This window comes from Nematostella vectensis, chromosome 12 (assembly GCF_932526225.1).
Source record: "Nematostella vectensis chromosome 12, jaNemVect1.1, whole genome shotgun sequence".
Taxonomy (NCBI): domain Eukaryota; kingdom Metazoa; phylum Cnidaria; class Anthozoa; order Actiniaria; family Edwardsiidae; genus Nematostella; species Nematostella vectensis.
In genome coordinates this window covers 4,918,498-4,935,942 of record NC_064045.1, presented here as the reverse complement: position 1 = coordinate 4,935,942, position 17,445 = coordinate 4,918,498, and the positions used below count along the sequence as shown (strand labels likewise).

General features: G+C 43.1%; 2 protein-coding genes and 2 long non-coding RNA genes across 9 annotated transcripts in view; 2 read left to right on the top strand and 2 right to left on the bottom strand.

The window, feature by feature from the left end:
• Positions 1-266: 266 nt before the first annotated feature.
• Positions 267-17,445, bottom strand: part of LOC116616629 — a 36,851-nt gene continuing 19,672 nt past the window's right edge. For 3 of the 5 annotated variants that reach the window (XM_048719384.1, XM_048719383.1, XM_048719385.1), the window contains exons 15-24: positions 12,301-12,345; positions 11,463-11,716; positions 9,187-9,322; positions 7,763-8,235; positions 5,879-6,742; positions 5,429-5,801; positions 3,950-4,201; positions 2,632-2,856; positions 2,078-2,337; positions 267-1,779 (exon numbers count right to left, since the gene is read on the bottom strand). In XM_048719384.1, coding sequence (XP_048575341.1) covers positions 1,654-1,779; positions 2,078-2,337; positions 2,632-2,856; positions 3,950-4,201; positions 5,429-5,801; positions 5,879-6,742; positions 7,763-8,235; positions 9,187-9,322; positions 11,463-11,716; positions 12,301-12,345 — 3,008 coding nt within the window. In that variant the 3' untranslated portion in view covers positions 267-1,653. The remainder of the gene's footprint in view (positions 1,780-2,077; positions 2,338-2,631; positions 2,857-3,949; positions 4,202-5,428; positions 5,802-5,878; positions 6,743-7,762; positions 8,236-9,186; positions 9,323-11,462; positions 11,717-12,300; positions 12,346-17,445) is intronic. The other 2 variants (XM_048719386.1, XM_032378619.2) reach the window with 2 other exon arrangements.
• Positions 4,364-5,407, bottom strand: LOC125557105. Its single transcript, XR_007305168.1, has 2 exons — positions 4,999-5,407; positions 4,364-4,451 (listed from the first exon to the last, which is right to left on the bottom strand). It is a non-coding gene; the product is annotated as an uncharacterized LOC125557105 (long non-coding RNA).
• LOC116616631 lies at positions 12,587-15,022 on the top strand. Its single transcript, XM_032378623.2, has 2 exons — positions 12,587-12,771; positions 14,217-15,022. The coding sequence occupies exons 1-2, from the start codon at positions 12,708-12,710 to the stop codon at positions 14,540-14,542; spliced, it is 390 nt and encodes a 129-aa protein (XP_032234514.1). The 5' UTR covers positions 12,587-12,707; the 3' UTR covers positions 14,543-15,022.
• LOC125557104 overlaps positions 15,024-17,445 on the top strand; it is a 2,583-nt gene continuing 161 nt past the window's right edge. The window contains exons 1-2 of one of the 2 annotated variants that reach the window (XR_007305166.1): positions 15,024-15,710; positions 16,826-17,445. The exon at positions 16,826-17,445 is cut by the window's right edge and continues 161 nt beyond it. This is a non-coding gene — a long non-coding RNA (uncharacterized LOC125557104). Of the gene's footprint in view, positions 15,711-16,729 lie in introns of both variants that reach the window. The other variant, XR_007305167.1, reaches the window with a different exon arrangement.

Here is a 17,445-nt window from a genome sequence, read left to right as displayed (position 1 = left end):
ATACGACTCTTATTCCTATGCCAAGAGTTCTCAGACATTGATCCGAGTACCCCCACTCCCCTCCTTTCTTGTCTTCACTAATTCTTTGTTGGAGTTGCAAAGTGTTGTGGGAAGATGTGGGGGAGGTGAATTGCTGGCCACGTTGCGCGCGATAAGAATTGTCCGTGTTCTGATGCGCACTGGATGTTTCTCGCATCCTTATTTTCTCAAATCCTTAAACTACCAAGTGGTCGCAGTATCGCGCTTCGCAATGAAAAGAAAAAGTATACTCAATACTCCATTTATTACCAAGAATACCAAAACCATTTATTACAAGAGTTTACGATTCATAATCGATTGATCATAAGTTGACTTTTGGGGTCATGCATTCTATCATCAACTGCAAAGACATCGCGATTGTTGGCAAATTCTCTACTGAATTAGTCAAGAAGAAAAGGCCTATATTCTCGTCACAAGTACTAGGGCATGCCCCACCCCCCAATATTTTCAAAAATTATAAGGAAATAACTAGTAAGGGCGTTGGTGTGCCACCCCCCCCCCCCCCCCTCAATATTTCCTTAATGTTTCAGGCCGGCAACGGCACTGAATGATGTACTAAAATCTCGAAATAACTATCTAAAAATAAAGTTTGATACTCCATTTACCAAATTCAATAGAAAATATCGCGTTGGCTTCCCCAAATCCGCCGATGGAAATGGATGCTTTTTCGCACTTGGTACTTTGCAAGGATGACAAAATGGCGGCTGACAGACTGTTTAAATTCCGTAGGTCCAACTTGCGTAACAATGTTGTTTTTATTTTATTTATTCAAAACTCTCACTATTTTTGAGAATACAACTTTCCGTGTATTATTTGATACTCCAGAAATAAAATTGAACTGTTTTGATTGTAGGATGGATTGAAATTCGTCGTATTCAAGCGGATTTAACTGAGATGAACATCTCATTTCCATAGGGTTTCAAAGCCTACGAAACCAGTAAGTCGGATAGACGGAACAGTGCTGAATAACGTATGCGCATGCGCGTGTTCTGGCGAAAACAAAAAAAACCTCATTGTTGAATCGTTCGAGTAAAGGTACGAAGGCTGACTTCGGTCGCTGTTTTGAATAACTGTACAGCATTAAAACCATACTGTACAAAAGATGACAGATTTGTTTGATTATGAGGGGGTCATAAAGAAAATTTTAGCCTTAAGTTTGATCTAGTTTTCTTAGCATTGTCAAAATGTGACAGTTCGCCGGTAAAACGCCGCCATTTCAAAACAAAAGGCTGGTTTAACCGCGTGGTACTGGAACTAGTCTTGCGTCCAGTACTGTCGATCGACGGGCTTTGACAATATCAGACATGTGCACTGGAGGGCTGGAGAGGAATACTTGATTGCTCTGCAAACTCAATTGTAGATTTCTCAGTTTCACTGCACCGGCCCCGAGCTTACCGATCACACTGGGAACGAGATACTAGAAACCTAAGATTTTCATCTATTTCATTATTGTGCACTAGCAATAACGTGGCATTGTAACCCCGTCATCTAGCAAAAAGCCTGGCTGCCCAGCCTGTCACCTGACCGCGAGCTACGCAATTTAGCTATGCAATTGGTTAACCAGCATGCCTTGACATGTCAGCGATCGATTGGCCGTTGCCTTCAATTGCTTGGTCACCTGGCCCTCAGTCTGAGCTGCGCGATGTAGCTGCACATTTTGAGGGTTGGGCCGAGCTTCATGGGCGTGAACTGCATGAGAGCGTCACGTGTCAACATCATGAGGGCAGGTCCGTCAATCTCCTGTCATCAAAAACATCTAATTAGCATGTGTTTGACAAAAGGTTGTGGAGAAGTAAATAAGGCATGTAAGAACCACGAAATTCCGATTTTTTTAAAATAAAAATGTATTTCCTGTGTCGATAAGTTACCATTCAGTTTCGCCTTCACTGATCTTAATTCAAAAGTCAGGATTAGAAATACTATCTGCTTCCTCGTCTTTACGCTTCACTCCCCCCCCCCCCTCCCCCCTTCAACACTTACACACACCTCATCGCAACCCCCCCCCCCCCCCCCCGACTGAAATAAAAGTAACACCAACCTCTTCCTGGAAGACCGCTGCGTACTGAGCGCAATCTGTAGACCGGATGTAGGCCACGACTTGATCGACAGACCACACCACTGGATTAGTGGGGAGGTCAGGCGACCGCTGATTCAAGCAGCCCGGAAGTGACGTATTTATGCCGATGCTCTTCTTGGGCCGCGAGGGGACTGGTGCTCTGGAGCTGGCTGGGGCGTTGGAAGTAGAGGCAGAGCGAATGGCTGACTGAGGAGGGTACGGAGAGGAGGAATGCCCACGACCTGTGGAATGAATCAGTCAGAATGGCTATTGTTTTCTGGCCATCATCATCATTAGTGACTAATTTATGAATTTCTTAACAAAACTGTCTTGTTACCTGTGCAAGAATAGTTTTATTCCAGCCGACTGAGGCTCAGAGATCAGCAATTTTACAGGATACTCATAATTTGTGACTGCTAGCTTGGCAGTGTTCTGATTATAATTGCATTAGAGCCCGGGGTGGGAGGAGCTTTCCCTTTTATAGCGGAACCTCGTGTTTTTAAGAAAGTTTGCAAGTAAACCGAATGCCAACCCACCTCTTCCCTCACTGGATGAAAAGGAGGCGGACCTCCCACCTCGAGATGATTTCTGGGTAGACATACCCCTTGGGGATTCTGTGCTGAACCCGGGCGAGGCGGGACCTGGGGACGAGTTGACCACCATGCGTCGCGCATACGGGTTATCGGCCATGTCTGAGGACGAGGGGAGGAGAAACTGGGGCGAGTTGCCGGTGTATGAGGGAGAAAGCTCGGGCGTTCCATCTGGTGAATAATAAAATTATCACATCTATCAAATAAGCCTAGTGCCTCCATAGAACACAATACGTATACACCTATTTCGGTTGCGCCGAGAATCAGTGTCGTACCCCGTGGTGGCTCATGGGTAGCATATAAACGGCTGAATTTTGTATCTGAAAGCCATGCGAATGTTCTTCTTGGGTTACGATACACAGATTCTCCGAGTGCAACCTTATTTGAAATAGGTGTCTACGAATACAAGACATTATCACATTTATCAAATAAGCCTAGTGCATGGGCCAGTACGCAGCTCTTACAAGCTGCAATTTGATTGGGAAAATGAACAATATTTGCACCTCGACACAAAGAACGAGAAGAATAGAGACAAAAGAACTCCTTTGTAGAACAAGGATGATAGAAGACAAAGCAGCTGCGTACTTACTCTAGTGCCTACCTAGAACACAATTGAACAAATAGATCTAATTTTTCCGTTCGACTGCCCTCTAATAAATGCACAGATGACGTCATAGCGTGTCATGAACAAAAAAGTACGTGCGTGACTGTTGTTCACGGCACGCTGTGACGTCATCTGTGCATTTATTAGAGGACAGTCGCACGCAAAAATTGACAGCTATTTGTTTTATACAACAAGAAAAATTTTTCTTACGTTACATTCTAGTTTTTGGGGAGAAAGCGCGCATGCTAACGCCAAGCGTGCGTGTATCCTCTAATAACCCAAGGACCCTTAACAAATCAGGGCGCGCAATAAGAGTGTCGTTGTATATAATCTGAGTCTGCGTTAAAAATACCCCCAAGGTAAAGGTTTCTGCTTGTGTAATACCGTATAAACTATCCATTATCACTTCCAATATAAATGCTTTGTCGGGTCTTAAAAAGGAGTCTCCGTCAACTTCCATTTTTTTATCCTAGCAAAGTGAAAGAAAGCATCCATTTCCATCGGCTGATTTGGGAAAGCTATGTGATGTTTTCGATTCCATTTGGTACGAGATTTTTTTAAGGTGGCTATTTAAAAGTTGAACGAAAACAAAGGCGTGTCTGACTAGGGTTCTTTAAGTCAACGCAATGATTTATCGTAAGGCAACGGGATGATCGGTACCTCTTCGTGATCCACCACGGCCCATCCCCTTCTTCTTCGGAACTTTTATCTTCTTCCGTTCAAAGCTCTCGTCCCAATCAGGGTCAGTCTCGTCGCCGATAAGGAACTGCCCCTCTCCCTCCCCTGCAAGGCGAAGCACCACATCTTTATTCATAAGCCTCCCGCGCGTCGACTTCTCCGATGAGCCAAATTCGTGAAGGTCGGCATCATCTTCCATTGGTTCATGCTTTATGTTCGCCATATCAGAGGATCCTGGAGAAACGTTTTGCAAATCATGAGCAGCACCCTTAATGGAAAATGTTAAAAACCAGGAAACAATTTATCTTACATACGCCATCGGGACCGTTAGTGTTTCCAATAACAAGAGTTTATTTCAGACAAATCGTTATATTTCACAGAGTATTTCTTGTTTGCTTGTAGTATGGGGACGGGATTTTGGGCAGTTTGGATTTACAGATTCAAGGATTTACACCTCTGTCACATCTGGGGCCTGCGTATCCACCTACTCTGTCACATCTGGGGCCTGCGTATCCACCTACTCTGTCACATCTGGGGCCTGTGTATCCACCTACTCTGTCACATCTGCGTATCCACCTACTCTGTCACATCTGGGGCCTGCGTATCCACCTACTCTGTCACATCTGGGGCCTGCGTATCCACCTACTCTGTCACATCTGGGGCCTGCGTATCCACCTACTCTGTCACATCTGGGGCCTGTGTATCCACCTACTCTGTCACATCTGGGGCCTGTGTATCCACCTACTCTGTCACATCTGCGTATCCACCTACTCTGTCACATCTGGGGCCTGCGTATCCACCTACTCTGTCACATCTGGGGCCTGCGTATCCACCTACTCTGTCACATCTGGGGCCTGCGTATCCACCTACTCTGTCACATCTGGGGCCTGCGTATCCACCTACTCTGTCACATCTGGGGCCTGCGTATCCACCTACTCTGTCACATCTGGGGCCTGTGTATCCACCTACTCTGTCACATCTGGGGCCTGTGTATCCACCTACTCTGTCACATCTGGGGCCTGCGTATCCACCTACTCTGTATTAAAAGTTCAGACTAGTAAGGCTGTATCAACGTTCCACAAACGACAACTAGGCCTCGTGCAAACAGTTCAATGTCATTTAGAGCTTTCTGTTCTGTCAAACACATCATATGATCTTATTTCAGAACGAAGTCTCGATATCAGACGACGGAAACCACGACCGTTAAAAGACATAAGAATCCGAGATATTTAAGGCCATCCGCTCTAAATTATCAATCACATCCTCCAAACGAGAGGCCCCATAAGGCCTTTCGTCACAAAAACTTCCAATAGGCACACTGCTTTCAACATTTTGAAATATTTTTTCGCGTTTTCGTTAAAAATCATCGAATATTGTTACGTAATCGACCGGAAGTAAACTGGTGACAATGCGGCTTTCACTCATCCTCGCTCTCTCTCGCTCTCTCTCGCTCTCTCTCACCTGGCTCGTCGACATCCTTGCGTTTATTCCTCGGCTTTATAAAAGTCAGACGAGATCGCTTTCTTCGTTTCTTCTTCAGCCACCACAGGTCCCGCTTCTTGCGTACTTCTGGTTGCCCAGCAACCGGCACCATGCCTCCGTCACCGCCCTCACGCGCGTGCTCGGCGCCTCCTTCGTCCTCGTCGTCATCAACGAAGCGTCTACCGTCCATCTCGGGGCGACTCAGCATCGGTCCGGAAGCGATTGTCGATGTTCGGACGAACGTCGAATTGCTTAAATGATGCTTCGGAGAAGCGGCGGCAATCGGTCGGGGCTGAGAGACCACAGAGTTTGCGGAGTGGTGGATTGTTTGAATTACGCCTGGTTTCATAGCCTGAAAAACAAGAGGCACTTCGGTATTACTGAAAATAAAAGGCGAATGTTCACCATGATTTTCTTTCATGTTTTTACCTGGATATTCCCGTTGGTGATAATGGTCCTCGCACTTTGCCCAGCCCCCGTGTGAGGCACTTGGCGAATGGCCCCCTTCGGCGCCTGGAGCAAGCCGTGAACATGGGTATGCGAAGAGCCCTGTGTTCGAGCCACGCCCTGAGAAAACGCCTGATAGTTCGGCATAATCGGCCTCTGATTCGCTGCGCTAGTGATGGCCCCTGAGGCGGGGTGTCCCGCGCGTATGACGGGTAAGCGTGTTTGCGATGAAGCTGACGAGAGAGGCGGTGGACGAATAAGGTTTCCGGAAGTCGTGTACAACGGTCTGGGGCTGTACGCGTTGCCCGCTGGATCCAAAGGCCGGGATTGCGAGACGCTCCCCGAAATTGGTCTGCCCTGCATTCGGGGTCCCTGTGGTAGCTTGACAGGTTGTAAGATGGGGGGCCTGGATAGACCATCTTCCTTAATGTGTGGAGGGATGACAATGGGCGCTCTGATGACCCCAACCTGTGGTACCGGACCCTCAGACACGGAAAGTGTCCCCCCTGAAGTGATAACGCTTTGAGCGGAGCTCACCACTACATTAGGGGGTCCTCTCGAGTGCACGTGACCGGAAGAGGTGATGGAAACAATACTTCCGGATACAAGCCCAGATGGTTGGTTTACCATAGCATTGGTATCTGACATTCGGGTAAGCAACGGAGGCGGTACAGACGATGAGCAAATTGTCACGTTTGGGGGTGGGCCAAAGGTGATTGTAGTGCCGGCAGTGTTCGAGCTAGTGGCAAACCGCTGACCGGAAATGTTCGTGATGATGGTGCTGACGTGTTGGCTGGATGATGGGTTGCTGACGATTAGTGTTCGTGGCGTTCCTGGCATGGGCTCCTGGCAGAGAACAACAACATAATCATGTTATCAAACAGACTACAGAATCATGTTATCAAACAGACAACAGAATCATGTTATCAAAAACAGACTATATAATCGTGTTATCAAACAGACAACAGAATCATGTTATCACAAACAGACTACGGAATCGTGTTATCAAACAGACTACAGAATCATGTTATCAAACACACTACAGAATCATGTTATCAAACAGACAACAGAATCATGCTATCAAACAGACAACAGAATCATGTTATCAAAAACAGACTATATAATCGTGTTATCAAACAGACAACAGAATCATGTTATCACAAACAGACTACGGAATCGTGTTATCAAACAGACTACAGAATCATGCTATCAAACAGACAACAGAATCATGTTATCAAACAGACTACGGAATCGTGTTATCAAACAGACTACAGAATCATGCTATCAAACAGACTACAGAATCATGTTATCAAACAGACAACAGAATCATGTTATCAAAAACAGACTACAGAATCACTCCCGGCCTCAAGAACAATCAGTTATCAATCAGCCGTCAATGAGTCAACATGCCAGGACAATTGCTCAAAGCGCTAAATTCGAATTTCATATTATAAACCAAAATAAATATTATTCCTAGAGTTGTCCATCTAAAACAGTGTATATCTATCGTAAAATAATGCTAAACCAAGCTGTGTGCGCTCTAAAATACGAGCATTTTCATCACAGCGCGAGAATAATTTTTGCAGATGCGTTAGCTTATGGATAGTGCAAAATTTAAAATCAAATCACTAAGTTATCAATCTCTTAACACAACTGTCTTGTCACCTGTGCAAAAATAGTTTTATTCTAGCCGACTTAGGCTCAGAGATAAGCAATTTTACAGGAGACTTATAATTTGTGACTGCTAGCTTGGCATTGTTCTGATTATAATTGCAAATATGAGCCCGGGGTGGGAAGAGCTTCTTTCTTTTCCATAACAGGGAGGTATTAATAGCGGTGTTTCAGTAGCAATTGATTTTGCATCACCTTTTTAACCAAAGTTGCTGTAGTGGATGGCGCAATGAGCCGAGGGGGGGCCGGGCCGGGCGCAATGACTGCAGGCCGTGGTGCAATCTGGGGATTGGCACTAGAAGGCCGCACTACCGTTACCGGGCCACTAGCAACCGGGCCTTGGAATCTGACCACGGGGGTTTGGACCCCAGGTATGACCCCAGAAGTCATCGCGGGCCGAGCCACCGAGCCATTCTGCTGGAGGTTGCACGCGGGCGCGAGTTGGCGAGGTCGGACTACGCTAGAGAGGAGAGGCCCTGCCACAGGGATCCCATTATCCGTCATGACTTTCTTTATGAGCGGGGCCCCGTTGGCTCCTGGGATACCCATCAGCTCAGACCTCCGCTTCCGACCGCGCTTCTTTTTCTCGAGGCCGAGGTGCTTGACTTCGAAGTACTCACGTGAGCGCTTGGCTTTTAGGCCTTTGGGGCCTTGAAGGTTTCCTTGTTCTGAAAGAGGAATCGGCCCGTACGTCAATACCTTAAGATCTTTTCACAAAAAAACCTGAAAATTCTCAGCACAGAAAATTGTATATTTTTTTCCATTTGAAAACTGGCTAATAAGTAACATCTGAATAAAAAAAAAATGAGGGTGTTAATAATTTCAACGAGAAACATTCTCCTGGAAGAGGATCATATTTATGGTTATAATATTTTTATCGCAGTAGTTCGCTCTTCGCAGAGTTCAAAGGCTTAAAGAATGTCGGTCACCTTCTCCTTAAATATTGTTTATAATTGAAAATACAACGGTTTAATTGCAACTACACATCAAAATAACCATCTGCGATTGAAATCTGATATTTAATTAATGATATTTGATTGAATGCTACTTTCGGTACTTGCTAGATTTAGCCGGTGGAAATAGATGCTTTGACTGACTAGGCATTGAGCGGGAGCATAAAATGGCGGCGTGGTTGGCCTTCTTTCATGGTTGGCCGCACAATAAAGACACCACATGGCACGGTATCCAAAACGATCAGGTGGCTTTGACCCCGTCCCCACGTATCCATTTTCGTTTGAAAACGCAACCTTTTTGTTCTGTTTTCAAAAAGATCCGCGTCCACACGAAGCGTTTTTATTTTAATAGGAGCCGTCCTCACGAAAACGCAGAAACGATACGAAAACGATAACAAGTTATACGGCGCATGCGTACTCGCGCGCCAAGTGGACTGGACCTGAGTTATCACGCCATCGTTTTCGAAAGGTTCCGTTTTCGTCCGTCCTCACGGCACCGAATGGGTATCGTTTTCAAATTGTTCCACTCTGGAGATCGTTTTTAAATCGTTGCGTTTTCGATCATCGTTTTCGCGTTCCCGTGTGGACGTTAACCGTATCCGTAACAAAAAGGTTGCGTTTTCAAACGAAAACGGATACGTGGGGATGGGGTCTTTGTGAGCTTACCGTCCGCTTTGCACTGATCAGGACATGGTGAGCCCACAGGCTTGAGGCTGAGGAAATACTCGCAGCAAATGAGACGGCGACAGAAACGCTTCAGGTACCGTTCAAGCTTGGGACGTGAGTCCACACGAGATATGGCCTGTAAGGAAATAAGGGGCGGACCATTAGAATAGTGATAGGGGGGTGGACCCAAAGCAAAAAAAAAATTCTGGCACGCAAAAATCAAATGAACAAAATGTGAACAGCTTTAGTGTGCCACCAAAAAAATTCATGCATGAAGGTCGTTGCATCTGAATCGACCAACCAAGAAAGACTGTCAAGCCAAAGGATGAAGGACTCCAGTGCTAAAGAATGATAGCTATCCATGGACACCTCTCCCTTTAAAGTGTGTTCTTTTGGTCACTGGCAACCAGGAGCAGCCATCTATACACTGTTCTCTCTACTCATGCGCCAGAATTCCCATGGATTTACCCCTGATGCATGATTTTATAGTACCTGGTTCTTTGAGAAGAGGCCCATCCCAAATTCACTGGGAACATTTTCATCAAATAAAAAACAGTGACAGTAATATAGCCTTTTATTACTTAATGCATCAAAATATCAAGAGTAAACGCTCAAACGGGCATGGACAAAAATTCCCCAATTTGATGCAAAAAACATCATACAACAATCGTCATCATTAATATTGTGAACATTTGAATTCCAAGCAACTCTTCTCACTACCATCACTTTCCATTTTTTATACATGAGACATATGGTTTTCCTACTTGTCTTTTGTGTCCTGTTTGTTTCTGTACCCAGCTAATGGGCAAGCAAAATTTCCTTTTTTTTCTGAGATCTAATTCTATACCCCTGAATGAGATTACTATTTTCAGTCCAGACTTTGATACCCACATCATTTCTGAGCAAAGCAGCCATGGGACGTATTCATGGGATATATTAAAGACAAAGCATGTACATTATAACAGGAACACAATAAAAAGATTGTTGAAAAATGTTGATATTATTATCTTGAAAAAAATTGACCTCCTAAAAAAATATTCCTGCAGGCCAATCAACCGAAAAAAAATTCTTGCATTCCGAATTTACAGGAAAAAAAATTCGAGCAACTCCGAAAAGTCCCCCCCCCCCCCCCCCATCACTTTTAGGTCCGCCCCTAAAGATTATGGGACACTCGCACGCTTGTTCTAAGAAAGATTGATAAAAAATTTGTGCAACAAAACAACGTATAATCTTCCTGGTCACTTCACCCTAGGGTGATCACTAGAAATTAATTAATTTTCAGTACAATGGGTTTAATCAACGGATGTAGTTGGTTTATTTTTGCAATTTAAAGATTTGAGTGAAGGTACAGCCTGTTCCGAAACTTAAAAGTACTATTTTCAATCCATTTCCATACGCTCCATTGTGAGGCGTTCAAATCACAATATTATATTTATCTGAAAGATCAGAGGTCCTTTAATAAACCTGGATATTTATTTTAATGGTTTCGCATGATTTTAACTGTTTTTAATATTGCCGAATAAACGCTAAAAACACTCTTCATCGTTGTATTGCCCCTTTAAGTAATTGCAAAGCTTTTCACCCTCGTTGCACAGGGGTGCTTTCCATTAATCAGAAAATCCGGTTGGGATGACCGATGCGTAATGGAAAGGATTTTTTTTCCACTAGGTTAGAAATACCAGGTGGAAAGAGCCTTACGGCAAAAGGTCCGCAAGCTTCGCATTGAAAGTAGTCCGCCATCTTGAACGTGACTGCAGCTGTTGGAGAAGTACTGGAACCGAGATTTTTCCATAATGGTTAGGCAAAATCCGTGCGAATCCATCTAATTGGAAATTCAAGACAACCTCTGGAGGGTTTTCCGCGCATTCTGGTTGGAAATTCCGAAAAATCACCTAGCCATTATCATTCCAGCCGAAATTCCCTGAATGTTTTGACAAATGGATACAATGAGGTAAAGGGAAGGAGGCGGTTCAGTCAGCAATCATAAAACTTTTGCCTGACCCTGATCAGCTGAAACTACTGTTGTCCTTCTGCTTCTTTATTCATTTTGTTTTCTTCGTTTCTTTTTGGGAAAACCAGAAAAAGAAAAAAGTTTCCAGAAAAAAAGCGGACAACAACAAACTGGGAGTCAGACCCGAAACCCATTGAAATCTCGCCCTGCAAACTGCGCCAGTCCAAAAGGAACGAGAGTAAGATTACAGGAGGCACACATCACGAAGAATCATTGTGTGATGACCGCACCCCTTGCCACACCTTGCAAAAACGTCGCACCCTACCTTCTTTAGCAGCTTGCCGTTGTGTCTGACCACCACCCGGACCCCGCACCCTTCCTGCATCAGATCCATGACCTTCTCCGGGTCTTGTGCCGCCTTGGCCACCATCTCGAGCCCCAGCCGGATCACCATGCTGACCTTGCCGGGTGGGGTGGCGTCCGGTAAAGCCTTCACTTTCTCCGGGTCCAGCAGGGGCCCAATACAGCAGCTTTTGTTAAAGAAGATCAGGTTCTTGTTGTGATAGAAGCGCTCCGATGCTGAAAAGGTAAGGAATTGTGCCCATTTAGTCTGGCTGGTGGGTTGAAAGGTAACTTGCACGGTTACGCTAAGAACATGCGAGAGAATATGAGTGTAACAAAACATAGTCGTTGTCCACAGATGTATGCCCCCATCTTCAGGCGGTATATAGTATATTGGCGATAAATCACAATACTGACACGTTTTTTAAACGAGTAGAAGAATAGAGTGTCAGTACAAGAGGGAAAAGAGGACCAAATCAGAAGGGAGCCACCATGAAGCCATTTAATGTGATATGCATCTTTGCATTTGGGATTTTCTTTGAAATTCTGAGCAAACCCCAGTTCCAAAAGTCAAAGATTTCCCACAGTTAGTGAGAGGGGTAACACTCGTGTAACTATCATTGTGAGATTATAAATGCATTATAGGTCACATGTACTTTGTTAAAACATCATAAACGACAAATATTTCATCTGCTGCATTAGTACAGCTATCTGCACGTGCATCGCAGATTAAGAATTCTAGAAGCTGTCCTCGCTTTCTTATTCATGTTAAAATAAAAGGCCGTCAAATATATTGTTCTCCTAATAATAATAATAATTACAATTAGGAATGTCCAACCGACTGACGATCGAGGTTGAATCATCCCCTAAAAACAAAATTAACCGCTTATCAAATAAAATATAAATATGGCAATCAACATCGCGAGACTTCGTCAAGTTTGCTTCATGGACGGCTGGCTTTGCTCCTCAGTAAACAACACAAGATGGTATTATAAAAAATAAATCATAACAACGGCGTCACGCCATTGGAGTCCAGGGTCCTTTTATTATAATCCTGATTCGGTAACATGGAAACCGTTAAACGGTCTGCCAGTCAAGTATAACGCGTCCTTTAGATGCTAGACCATAAATCACGTCTGGCGCACAAGCTATTAGTCAAATCTTGCACACAAGCTTCAAGAGTCACCACCAGGATCATCTAAGTGATTTAAACTTACTAGAAAGTGCTATGAAGTTGTTACTTAAACTCTCCATTCTCGTAGGTTTGGCGTTGTTTGCTATTACTGGAAAAGGTAAGCGAATCTCTAGTGAAACGGTAAAACAGCAAATGTCAAGACAGGAGAATTCTTGCGAAAATCCGTTACGAAGAGCGAGTTTGTCGATGATGTTGCTACAAAGGGCAAAACAAGAACAAGTGTGACTTATCAAAGCGCTTTAGGCTTTGTCTATGAAAGATCTGCTGTAAAAATATTTTGCAAATTGATTTATTCCGTTCGAAGGAAGTTTTAAGGACAAAGCTTCATAGCTTATTGTAAATACGAATCTACGCTGGGTTTGCTTAACTTGTCCAAAAACAGAAATTGAAAGAAAGATTCAACAGCCTATATCTTAAGAGGTATGTCAACTGAAATCAATTTTAAACTACTTCAAAGCTGAGATTTTAGCGAGAGAAAAATAGCAATAGACTATTATCCTCCCCAAAGTGCTTGAACTTTTTGGATTTCGTTCAAGCATAAAGTCTGATCTTGCTGAAACAGTAAGCAGTCGAGCAAACTAGACCCATAAGAGAAAGACAAACTTCCAGCTTACATCGTTCAGGAGCTATCAAAATATCAACCTCAATAATAAATACAGTAGAACCCCACTCATTCGAGATCTGGTAACTGGAATTAACGTTATTCTAGCTGACTTGGCCCACAGGTACCCCAAGCTCACTGTGTGTATGAATAAATTATAGTGGTTCACGTTACGTTGTGTGTGTCATGGTTTACAGTAAACATATGAGATTGGAATAAGCCGTTCACTTTACTACGAAATAAAATCGTAAAACTCTAAAAAATATTCTGACCTGACAGTGGAGTCTTAGATATGGTCTGGGTGAAGTTTGAAGCCATTTGGGCTTGCATTTCGAGAGTTACGTTGTTCTGTAAGCCAAAATGGCTTCAAACTTCACCCATACCATATCTAAGACCCCACTGTGCTTGGCCACATTCAATCGTTACGTATATATAAATAGATTTTGATACTTAACTCTGTTGTTTATCATTGAGTGAATCCATCACATGTATATATGAAACGGTACTTCATCATTCTTGTTAGACGATGAGTAACATTCTCATTAGTCATGTATGATTCAAGTAACTGGGTGTATATATATTTTAATCTACCTTAACTCGAGACGCTGCCAAATCGAACTGAGTTTATATAATTTTTCCTTAAGAGTTCGAAATAGGATCACTGTACACGAAAACTGTAAAGGCGAACCTACTAGGAATGACTAGGCTACCGTCTGGAAAAAAGTGATATTTACTACGCACGACAGGGCCAACTTTACACAGTAAAAAAAAACTGCACAAACTAAATCTAGAATGTATCTGTCTGATCGATAAGAAATGCTGCAGAATTTTAGGAAGATATATAAATAATATCATCACCAGGACCAGTGTCAAGGCCACATTTCCACTGGACCCCTCCACCTTACAATACGAAATTACTTGGATTCTTATTTTGCTTGCAGCGAGCGCCCTCAAGTGCTATACATGCAATACAGAAGGTGGACCCGACGGGGCAAATTGCAACAGCAACCTGGTCACGTGCTCCGAGCAAGACGCCGTGTGCAACAAGCACGTGTTTAAATTCCATAACACAGTGAAGAAGTACTGCTCGACACGCGAGGCGTGCGAGTCTCAGAAGAAGGATTGTCAAACTGGCGACTCCTGCGAGAATTACTGCTGCACGGGCGATGGGTGCAACGCGGGCGCACAGCTCAGCCTGCACTATTTGTTCCCAGTCCTCTTGGTGGTCGCGGTCAGGGCGAATGGGTGGTTTCCGAATCCACAATGAAAGCGGCAAGATAAAGGCTCTAAATCAATAGTTATGTGTATTTTTCTGAAAGTGTGGAAATAAACCCTTGCTAAACGTAATTTATAACAGTCTCAAGATAATTCCTGTTGACAGTATGTATTCATCAAAATGAGGTCAGGTGTTTAACACTGATTATTTGTTTTGGATTAAGGACGGCTTTCTTAAGTGCTGCTCATAAATCAACATCAAAGGCACTTAGACTAAGTTCAAACGTTGTATCATCCATGAGCCGTATTCAATGTAAATGCATGCACATGAAGATGAAACAATCGACTTGATTCATTTGCATTCATTTGCATTGAATACGGCTCATGGATAGTACGACGTTTGAACCTAGCCTAAATGACAGAACACAGATTATGTCGATAGCTCTGTGCTGTTATCGTATGCAAGAATCAAGGATAATTCTAATCTATGTACTATCTATCTCTAATGTACAATAAAAATTCGTTTAAAATATGTTTATTCTATTCTAAAATTTCAATTCGAGTACTCGGAGCATGTAGCTATGAAGATAAAACTTTTGTTAAAACGCAAAGCAAATTATCCTGAAAATTGAGAAAGGGTATTGGTTCAAGGTTTTCCCTTTTTTATTCTTCTTTAGGGAAGCGCATGTAAATATTTCTTAATTTCGGCATCAAAGTGACGTGGGCGTCTATTTAGAGCCGGTGAATAACGAGCAACTGCGAAATTTGCAACTCTGCTTCAACAAATTTTGGATGTGATAGTAACATGTAAACAGTTGCATAACAGTTAGAACAAGTCATCGCTATATTAATATTAAGAGATAGTGGTATGATCTCACGGCTATTTTAAGATCTAGGACGCTATGTTTGACGCATAAAAACGCTGCTGATGTCTTTCGACCTTCAGTGAGAGAAAAAGAGCTAATACACGCTATTTATATTACACCAAAGTTTATTTTGACTGCGCTAGAAAGCTGAACGGAATAAAAACTCATCGGTAAGATTGCGTGACATGCTCCATCAGCCAGGTGTAACGCGCCAGCCATCATAACAATAAAGACTGGCGGAGACGTTATAAAATCTGAGACAGCTAAGCTAAACAACACGGCGGAGAGGAATGTCGTCTCAACTTGAACAATTCTTTCTCGTCGGTTTGATGTTATTGGCTACTGTGGAAAACGGTAAGCAAAACATCTAAACAACAACTTTGAGTTGACGACAAAAATTGAGCGCTTGGGGGGGGGGTATATGTTTGACGAGTGAATACATTTTATTGAGTTGACACGCGTTCATCGCTTATGTAATAACTGGAAAAAGAGTGAACTAGAAAGCGCCACAGTATCTTATTCAAACGACAAAACAAACAATTAGAAAGCAAAAAGCGAAAAACGCCGACTACATATCCATCTCGATTTTCTTTTCATCGAGGAAATATTTCCCGATCTTGAAAAAGCACGCTCTTAAAAATGTTGGTTTCCCGTATTTCACTTGATGGTTTTAATCAAAGCACGGCGTATTTAGCCGTGATGAGAGCCTGATATCTTCTATAAGAAGAAATATTCTCTGCTTCCACATTAGCCTTTTTGTAAACATAATCACATATAGGAGAAAAAGACCCTTATTCGAGCAAAGAAGTTTCAGCTAAAAAAAAACTTTTACATGGACGAGTACTGCTCGCAAAGCGGGTAAATGCTAATACACCTATTTCAATAAACGTTGTCAGTGCAAATGGCGAATGGCAATTGGCAATCACTGCTTATAGGTAAATTTATTTGTAAGAATAAAGATTCTAATATAATCACAGAAATTATGCAATTTTTTCCTACATTCAGTAGAAATTTCACGAGTTCAATGGTATTTTTTCACAGGAGAACTGCCGTTTGCACCGACTACGTTATTTGAAATAGGTGTACGCAGCAATCTCATCTCGCAAAGTGAATATATAATGAGTTACGTGGCATTGGTAGTAGTGGAAATGTCTTTTTGGGTGGAACTATTATAAGAGCAGCTGTCTGTCAAATAACGTTTTTGGACCTAGAACAGCTTAAAACCTTCTTAAACAGCCTCTGTCAGTCGTCATTTTGTCATCCTAGCAAAGTACCAAGTGCAAAAATCATCCATTTCCATCGGCGGATTTGGGGAAGATAATGCGATATTTCCAATTGAATTTGGTGAATAAAGTATTAAACTTTGTTTGCAGATGGTTATTTTGGGATTTTAGCACATGATGGCCCTCAAATATTAAATGAAGTCAAGAGTCCATTACAGTTAACCGAATAGATCATTTTGATTCCAGTACAAGCTCTCAAGTGCTATACTTGCAGCACGGACCGTAGAACCGACAGCACTGGATGTAAAGAGAACCTGGTCACGTGTTCCGAGTCAGATGCCGTGTGCAGCAAACACTTTTTTAAATACGCGGAAACCGTGAGAAAATCCTGCTCCACAAGCGAAGCCTGCGCGGTCAAAACAAAAGAATGTGAGGGGGGAGACTCGTGTGTGCACTACTGCTGCACAGGAGACATGTGTAACGCGGGCGCACATTTCAGCTTGCACTATTCGTTCCCAGTCTTATTAATGATCGCGATCAACGTGAATTGCTGATGGCTCATACCGCGAATACACAAACATACAACAGTGCAAATGGCAATGTCAATTTGGGGCTCTACTATGAAAATATATCTTGGACCTTGCCATATTACTTCTGAACGATGAAAAAAAAACGAAGAATCATGCGATTAGTTTATCGTTATTCTTGTCGGCCTTGGACAAGAATAACGGTAAACTACAAGAATTGCCATCCGCTGTTTGCACTGACAACGATCTTAGAAACACGAGCAGCCCTCGGTTCAGCCCAAGGAACTGATTGCAGGCGTGATATGACATTGAACAAATATAACAAGAGAAATAATAGGA